This window comes from Mesoplodon mirus (genome assembly GCF_964341445.2).
Source record: "Mesoplodon mirus genome assembly, chromosome: 11".
In the NCBI taxonomy this organism is placed as follows: Eukaryota; Metazoa; Chordata; class Mammalia; order Artiodactyla; family Ziphiidae; genus Mesoplodon; species Mesoplodon mirus.
Genome location: NC_138987.1, coordinates 93295887 through 93304781, shown reverse-complemented (window position 1 = coordinate 93304781; position 8895 = coordinate 93295887). Strand labels below are relative to the sequence as shown.

General features: G+C 46.8%; 1 protein-coding gene across 1 annotated transcript; it reads left to right on the top strand.

Annotated features, from left to right (window-relative positions):
- The first annotated feature begins 1787 nt into the window (after positions 1–1787).
- Positions 1788–6861, top strand: CDKN1B (cyclin dependent kinase inhibitor 1B). The gene is made up of 3 exons (XM_082636077.1): positions 1788–2710; positions 3252–3381; positions 5521–6861. The coding sequence occupies exons 1-2, from the start codon at positions 2236–2238 to the stop codon at positions 3371–3373; spliced, it is 597 nt and encodes a 198-aa protein (XP_082492203.1). The 5' UTR covers positions 1788–2235; the 3' UTR covers positions 3374–3381; positions 5521–6861.
- Positions 6862–8895: the final 2034 nt, after the last annotated feature.

Here is an 8895-nt window from a genome sequence, read left to right as displayed (position 1 = left end):
TCATCAGGAGGGAAAGGAACAGAAAATGAACCAGCTTTAGAGTCAGGAGACCTGCCTCTAGTCTGCTACCAACTGGTTATGTGTCCCTGTACAGGAATCCTCTCGGTCTCTATTTCCTCAGTGGTAAAAAAGAGAGGGTTGAACCACAGGGTTCCCAAGGTCCCTCCCAGCTCTTACATTCTGGAGTGTATGAAGCAAGGCAGGGACACAAAGTGGACGAATAATACGTGGTTAAGAAAACAAGTTAAAAGTCAAACTCATTTGTAGCATAGAGGCCCAAGAAAACTGTTGTGTACAATTGCCATTGGGTACTGTTAGAACTGGAAATTAGTTTCCAGTAAAATGTGTAACTTTGACCCAGACCAAGATCATATACGGGGCTGGGGGGAGGCAGTTAAAGACTCTGAGCTCTGTTTCAGATATGACAGCCCTGTCCATCCTGTTTTAACGTCCATCACCTTGCTCAAGATCATATTGCTTAGGTAAATTTCAAGTTGCAAAGGGGAGCAGAGAAATGCCCAAGTAATCGTATCAGACGTGAGAACACGGTGGTGGTGGTTTTCTACATCACTTCACAATCCGGACTTTCCGGTTACTTTCACTCTTCGACGACCTGCAGCCCTCTGAAGGCGTCACTTGCATCTGAATGGTGTTCTGGGTGGGTTCCGAGAAGTGAGTCTGGTGGGAGAGAAAGGTGGAGGAAGGAAGGAACTGTTGTATTTGGCGACGGGACTCAGGGTGAGGAAACTGCTACAACCCGTCAAAGAAATGAAAAATACAAAGAGGAGACGAGTTCCCACACGCAGTCCGTGTCAGTGGCCTTAACTGTGACTGGGAAGCAAGAACCTGGGCCAGGGGTGTAATCTCGCCTTTTTTTAACTAAATGTGTCTGAGACAGTTAACAAAGCTTACTGGGGACTTGGGAGACCAGTCGACTTTTTGATCTGGAAATCCTTTCTTATTTTTTACTGAGGGAGAGCTTGGGTTCCGAATACATTATAAGTGCTGCGTCTCTTCCAGGCTAATTTATAGAAAGCCGTTCGCTGTGGCTTCTCCCCTAAGCCCCATGCCCGCCCCCAGACTAGCACAGACTTCTAGGTTAAGGGTGAGCTAACCACTGCTCACCCCCACCTAAGTAAGGCACCCAGGCCGAGGAGCTCCCCGCCTCCCCCGCTGTGCGAGCGGCTGGGGCCCCGGGGGAGAGCTCAGCTGGGGGCCGAGCTCCCACCGTCCGCCTCCGCCCCCCAGCTGCCCGCCCCCACCCCCGCCCCCATCCCTCGCTGGGCGAGTGCGGGGAAAACAAGATTGCCGGCGAGGCGCACAACCAGCTGCCGGCAACCTTCGAGCTCCCCAGCTTTCCCGGGCGAGGAGCGGGAGGTCGGGGTTCCGGAGTAGCCGCGCGCCGGCCCGCGCAGCGCCGGGACCAGAACCCGCCGCCCCGCCGGCCCCGCTGCACAGGCCCCTCCCCGGCTCCCCGGCCGTTTGGCGAGCTTGTTTGTCTTATTTTTAATTTCTCCGAGGCCAGCCGGAGCAGGTTTGCTGGCAGCCGTGCGCCTCCAGCAGTCACGCGACCAGCCCATCTCCGGGGCGCGCGCTCGGCGGCGGCGCGCTCGGAAGGCGGGGAGGCGCCGCGGCCGCCCCGGGGCCACCTTAAGGCCGCGCTCGCCAGCCTCGGCGGGGCGGCTCCCGGCGCCGCGACCAATGATCTCCTCCTCTGTTTAAATAGACTTGCGGTGTCAATCATCTTCTTCTTCGTCAGCCTCCCTTCCACCGCCATATTGGGCAACTAAAAAAAGGGGGCTCGTCTTTTCGGGGTGTTTTTCTCCCCCTCCCCTGTCCCCACTCTCTCGCCGCTCCGCGACTCCGACGCCGGCAAGGTTTGGAGAGCCGCTCGGTCGGCGGGACCCGCGAGCTCGCAGCTGCCCGGACTCGGACTGGCTCTGCCCCCTCCTCTCTCCGCGGCGCTCCTCTCCCCTCCCCTCCCCGCCTCCCGCTCGCCAGTCCACTTGATCGGCGGGGACTCGGGGCTGCCTGGCCGGGGCTGCCCCTCGCCCCCTCCCCCAGCCCCGCGCGCTCCTGACGCTCGGGCACTTACTCGTCCGTGTTTGTTTCTCTTGGCTCGGAGGGCAGTCGCAGGGCTTATAAGAGGGGCTCGGGCTGGGTCGGGGCGTTTTGTTTTGTTCGTTTTGTTTTGCGAGAGCGCAAGAGAGGCGGTCGCCGAGCCCGGGGAGGAAGATGTCAAACGTGCGAGTGTCTAACGGGAGCCCGAGCCTGGAGCGGATGGACGCCAGACAGGCGGAGTACCCCAAGCCCTCGGCCTGCAGAAACCTCTTTGGCCCGGTCAATCACGAAGAGTTAACCCGGGACTTGGAGAAGCACTGTAGAGACATGGAAGAGGCCAGCCAGCGCAAGTGGAATTTTGATTTTCAGAATCACAAGCCCTTGGAGGGCAAATACGAGTGGCAAGAGGTGGAAAAGGGCAACTTGCCCGAGTTCTACTACAGACCCCCGCGGCCACCCAAAGGCGCCTGCAAGGTGCCGGCGCAGGAGGGCCAGGATGTCAGCGGGACCCGCCAGGCGGTGCCTTTAATTGGGTCTCAGGCAAACTCAGAGGACACGCATTTGGTAGACCAGAAGACTGATGCACCGGACAGCCAGACGGGGTTAGCGGAGCAGTGCACTGGGATAAGGAAGCGACCTGCCACAGACGGTAATGATCCTTTCAAATGAGTGAAATGTCTTTCTGTGTGTCTGTGTTAGCGGCACTGCTTTGCCTGCCTGAGGGTCTTTAAACTCAGCTTTGTTTTCAGCGCATTCTGATTTAGCTTTGGAGGCGCACACTTTCTTAATCTGAGGTTTTAAATGCTGTTTATTTAGCTGACTGCTTGTCTGTTTATGACTTTTAAGTCAGAAGCCTGAGACTGTGTTATCTGGTAATTTTTCTAACTGAAAACATCGCGGCTCCTCCCCGCTCGCCAGCGGTAGGTATGTGACAACGTTGGGATGTTTATCAGCGGCCTCCCTCTTCGCTTTGGAGAGAGAGCTTTGGGGGCGTAGAATATACTTTCTGTTATGTGAAAACAACCTCATTTTGTGCCCTTAAAGGCCACTGGGAATGACGGATCCAGGATTGTGGGTGTAGATGGTGGGTTTTTCGTCTCCTGATTCTTGGGTCCACTTCTGTCAGCCATTGTTTTTTCTAATAAAGATTGTTTGTGTGTGTTCTTTTTCAAATTCCCTCCTGCCCTTAGATTCCTCTCCTCAAAACAAAAGAGCAAACAGAACAGAAGAAAATGTTTCAGACGGTTCCCCGAACGCGGGTTCAGTGGAGCAGACGCCCAAGAAACCCGGCCTCAGAAGGCGTCAAACGTAAAGTACTCGGTAAGTTGATTACTGCGAGCAAAGAAGTGACCCCCGAATTGGGCTGCAGGAACTCGTGGGCTTTCAAGCCCCGGGATAACCCGATCTCAGTGGTGGCTGGCAGATTAGAGCTTGTGGGGTTTTGTTTGGTTTATATTTTGGAGGTCAAAAAAAGTAGGAATGGGGAAGACTGAGAATTAGTGTGGAGGTACTGTGATTCTTCCCAGTTTCTACGTCCTGAGATCATTTTCCTTTGAAGTACCAAATGATTAGAGCAAGGGTCCCAGGCAAGTACTTGTAACCAAGGTCCTGTGGGGAGGAAGGTCAGTACTCTGAGAGTTCCATCAGAACATGTTGGGAACAATAGGTTCTTTTTCCATCTGAACAAGAGCGGGGGTCTGCCTCCATCCCACTTCATGAGAATTCATCTTCCGGAAGACCAGGTTGACTCAGATTTTGAGCCATACGTGGAAGAATGATTTAATTCAAATAAATGATTTAATTCAAACTTTGAGGGAAAAGTGAGGCACAAATGGCTCATAACTGGTTGTTCAAATGGTTAGAAACGTGACAAGAGAGACATGTGGCTTCCTTTGGTTTTTATCATTTTCACAAACTCTCACTTTCTCTGTCTTCTGATAAGTTTGGGGGATGGAGAAGGAACGTGTGTATTTAAAAAAACCAAAATGGAAGGCTCAGAAATCCTAAGGTTCCGACGGAATTTCTGATAACACTGAAGTTGCAAAGCAAAAGTTAAAGTAACTGCCAGAGTAAGCAGTCCAGGAACACGTCAGCATGTGTATGCCAGTCGCGCAATAACAGGGGAATTTAGATACTTGTAGGGGAAATGGATAGTAGATATCAGGGCTGACGGGTAGGTGTACCCCAAACAAGGGAAGTGGAGATTTTTGCCATCTACTAAAATGTGATCAACATGAAAAGCTAATTTGAATAATTCAGCCCCCAGCTTTACGTGGATTGGTCTCCATAATGATCAAACTACATGTATTAATAGTTTGTAAACTTCTTACAGACAACGACCGTGCCCTCTTTTTTTTTTCCAAAACACCCTCATAGCCTAGCATATAAAGAGATCCTAAGAGATGTTGATATTAACTTTTAAAATCCTCATCTATAAAAATTAAAAATTAAAAGAAAAAGGGATGAAGGTGGGGTTCAAGTTGTTGTATTTTTAAATCAGTGCCATATATAGGATTTCATTACATACATATTTTTCAGAGCTTATACAAAACGGCGCTATTGAACTTCTCCATCACAGCTTATGTATGAAGTGGGTAAATTGGTTGAAAAAATTTTCTGAAGCAACCTTACCACCTGAAGCTCTTGTTGGTTTGTGACTTGTGGCCTAGCTCATCAGATGAGCCACAGCAAATCAGACCTACTGGATTTTCATCTGGCCCCATTCTGACATACAGAGAAGCATTTGTTAGTAAATATTGCCAGTTCAGAGAATACAGGAAATAGTAGTAAGGACCTATTCATAAACATTCGTGTGTATATTCTACATATGACTAAGACTAAAATATTTTGAGAAAAAAAAAAGTGAATAGAATTTTCTTTGGATAGTCTTTTTAAGTGTGATTTCCAGTTATTTTTCAAACTTAGAAAATTTGGCTACTCTTAAGTGTTATACTTTCTGAATTTTCCTGTGTCTGTCCTTTCTCACTATCTTTGACCCCCGATTCTCTAGACCAGGGTTTCTCAACCTCTGTACTGTTGACATTTGGGGCCGAATAATTCTTTGTCGTGGGAGGCGATCCTGCGCATTGTAGAATGTTTTGGCAGCATCCCTGACCTCTCCCAGCAGATGACAGTAGAACCCCCTCCCCACCCAGTGTGACAACCAAAAATGTCTCCAAACATTGCCAAATGTCCCCCGGGGGTGGAGGGGGAGGCAGAATTACCCACTGTTGAGAACCCCTGCTCTAGACAAAAGTCCACAGCGCAGGGGAGAGTAAAAATCCAGTGAAGGAAATGTTGGATGGAGGTAACTCTCAGCACCAACTTTTAGTACGTTCTTCCTTTGCTATTGCTCAGGTATTTCCCAACAAAGACTGTAACAAAATAATTCCCGTAATATATTGGCAATGTTGTTCTCAGTGCTTTTCTCCTAATTCTTTCTTCTTGTTTCTTTTGCAGAATTGAGAGTATGTTTCCTTGTTTATCCGATACATCACTGCTTGATGAAGCAAGGAAGATATAAATTAAAAATTTTGAATACATATCGCTGACTCCACGGAGTGGACATCCCTTATAAGCACTGAACAGCAACAACCCGATAACACTAAAGTTTTAGGCACTCTTAAATCATCTGCCTCTAAAAGCATTGGATGTAGCATTGTGCAATTAGGTTTTTCCTTATTTGCTTCATTGTACTACCTGTGTATATAGTTTTTACTTTTTATGTAGCACATAAACTTTGGGGAAGGGAGGGCAGGGTGGGGCTGAGGAATTGGCATGGGGGGCTGGTATGAAGAGCTTGCTTTGATTTAGAGCAAGGAGAAAAATATTTGACTTGCACTAAGAGAAGCAGTTTGGGGGAAGGTTTTGTTTTCTGTAAAGATGTAATGTCCCTTTCAGTGAGAACTGATACTTCATTTAAAAAATCATCCAAATTTGAACACTGGCTGCAGATAATTGATACTTATTTTTACATGAAGTTTTTCTCATCTAGGAGCTCTGATGATTCCGTTATGTAGCAGCAAATGGCTTTTTTTTTTAAACAAAACTCTACTCAGTGCTCCCTGGCTTCCCCAGTCGCCCTTAAAATTGGAATTTACCAGTTAAAGTATTCAGCTGCTTGGTAATCACTCCAGGTACCTCTGGGCAAAAATCTGGCATGTATGGGGGGAGTTCTGAATGCTCAGAATTGACCATTTAATTTTTATCAGACTTGTTGAGAAAATTTCTTAATTTTCTTTTCACTTCAGGGTGTGTAGACACAGTCAAAATAATTCTAAATCCCTGGATATTTATAAAGATCTGTAAGTAACTTGACATAAAAAATAATGAAATAATGTTTAATTTACAGCTTCTCATTGTATTTGTTAATTTGCCCAAAGGAAAGTGGTGTTATTAAAGGAAAGTGCCTATAGAGAAAAGTACCCGTGGATAGGTGAAATGGATACTACATCTTTAAACAGTATTTTTACACTGCCTGTGTATGTGTATGAAACAAAACCATTTGAAGTGTACCTGTGTACATAACTCTGTAAAGACACTGAAAATTATACTAACTTATTTATGTTAAAAAGAGATTTTTTTTTTTTAATCTAGACAATATACAAGCCAAAGCGGCATGTTTTGTGCATTTGTAAATGCTGTATTGTGTAGACTAGGTTTTCCCCCTTCTTCTTTTAAATAATATGGCTGTGCTTAAAAGGTTGCATACTGAGCCAGGTATAATTTTTTGTAATGTGTGAAAAAGACGGCAATTATTGTTACACATCAAGTAGTCAATAAAGAAAACTTCCATAGCTATTTGTTGACTTGAACTGTATGTAATGTACCTTATTAGTAAGCTTGAGGTATTTGACCTAGCTTTGTAGTCATATTTCCACAAATATAATATGAAGTGGCAAACACCTAGATAATTTAGGCCCACCACTCAGATGATGTTTATGTAGGTCCGAATGTAGTAGTCACTCTTTTCCACTTAGTTCTGTATGGGTGGACAAAGCTTTACAAGTGGAAAGTAGGCAAGCCACATTTTCATATTAATAAGATGGTCAAAGTCTCCATTAGTTCAAATATTTATGTCTCTAGGATATGAATGTGTCAGAACCAAAAATTGTTACATAAGTGTAGACCGATCACACGTTTGCAGGATTGAAAATGAAACTAACATGGTGATTTCTCTAAATTCTGTATTTACACATGCAGTATTGTGAGGAATTAGAGCGATTTTTCAGACTATCTAATCTACACCTCTCATCCAAAATATTCAGATATATAGGTCCTTTAGAAATGGGTGTGCATTCCACACTAATTTATGTAGAACAGGTATTCTTCAAATTGAACTGGTCATCACACATGAACTCCTCAATTTCTAAATTTCCTGGTTATAATCTACACAACCTAACACTGGTTAATCTGAATACCGGATCTGAGAGTTTGAGGATCCCATATCCACAGAGCAAAGATATTTTTTATTTAAATAAGAAAAAAAATTAAACACGGCATTTTAAAGTCAGATTTATTAGGATAATCCCTGCAATTTGAAATTCTCATAAAATGTGGTTAAGGTGTAAGATTAAATTATTTTTTTCTGGGAATCTGCAAATGGTTAAATGCAAAAATCTGGATTTGGGTTGAATTGTTTCTCTCAAATACTTGCATTGAATTTATTGCACCCCAAAAGGGGCTCTAAACAAGATAATTTCAGCTTATTTTGACCCGAAATTGTTTATCAAAAAAAAAAAAAAAAAAAAAAAAAAACCAAAAAAACAGGGTTGAGTCTCTTCGACTGCCAGGAAGGGAAAAGTAGGTCCTTTGGTGGCTGGGCCACATCTTCCAAGTTGGTATTATTTTAATTAAAGACTAAAGGTGTTTTTGTGATTCTATTCAAAACACGAAGGCAGGGTGTTTTTCAGGAAGAGACTGAGAAAGCAAGAAAAACAATTCAAAATGGGGAGGAAGGAGTGGAGAATCAGGAAATAATGAAATAAATTCTCACTGAGCCAAAAAGGATACTTTAAAAAGTGTCTCTAACAGATAGGGGGAAAAGTCCTCTTCTAATTGCTGCTTTTATAACCCCTGTTTCTTTCCCAAAGAGCCATCTTTAACGTGAATTTTTAGAGATTGCGTTTTAGGAGTGCTGGGCCAGGAAGAAGTGGATGCTCGCCGCGCCAGGCACGTTCACAGGAACGCAGCCCCTAAAGTCACCGTGTCGGTCCTTCACGCGTTCTATGTCAAGTCTCCAAACGTGTCCCCGGGATTCGGAGCGTCCTCTCCCCGATCCCGGACTGCAAGGTCCGCCGCGGGCGTCCCTCCGAGGGGATGCGGCCGCCGGCGCCAGCCACCCCCTACCCCGCTACCCGGGCCACTGCGCCGTCGTCTCTCCACCCTGCCCCGCAGCCCCGCGCCGGCCCGCCGCGGCAGTTGCGGGGTCAGGCTGGCTGGAGCCTCGGGACGAAAAGGCTATCAAGTCTAGCTCCTCGTCTGCAACTGGCGACTCCCGCACCGCCCGGATCGCTGCGCGCAGTTCCCGCGCCCCGGGCGCCCGCAGGCCATGGAGGGCGGCTGCGCCTCGGCCCCCGCAGCTGGGCTGGGCGGTTTCTCCGAAACTTGCCTCCCTCATCATCTCTCCTCTGGGCTAAGAAAGAAGCGAAAACCCCCATTCCTCTCCACAATCAGATCCTGCACATCAGTACCCCGCCAACTCCAGGGCGCTGGGGAGATTTGAGCGGAGGGGAGAACCTTTCCGAGTTCGTGGACCCTCCAGGGCAGCAGCCCGCTCCCACCCCCACCCCAGGCTCCAATGATCCGCAGCCCCGCGCATTTCGAAAGGCTTTT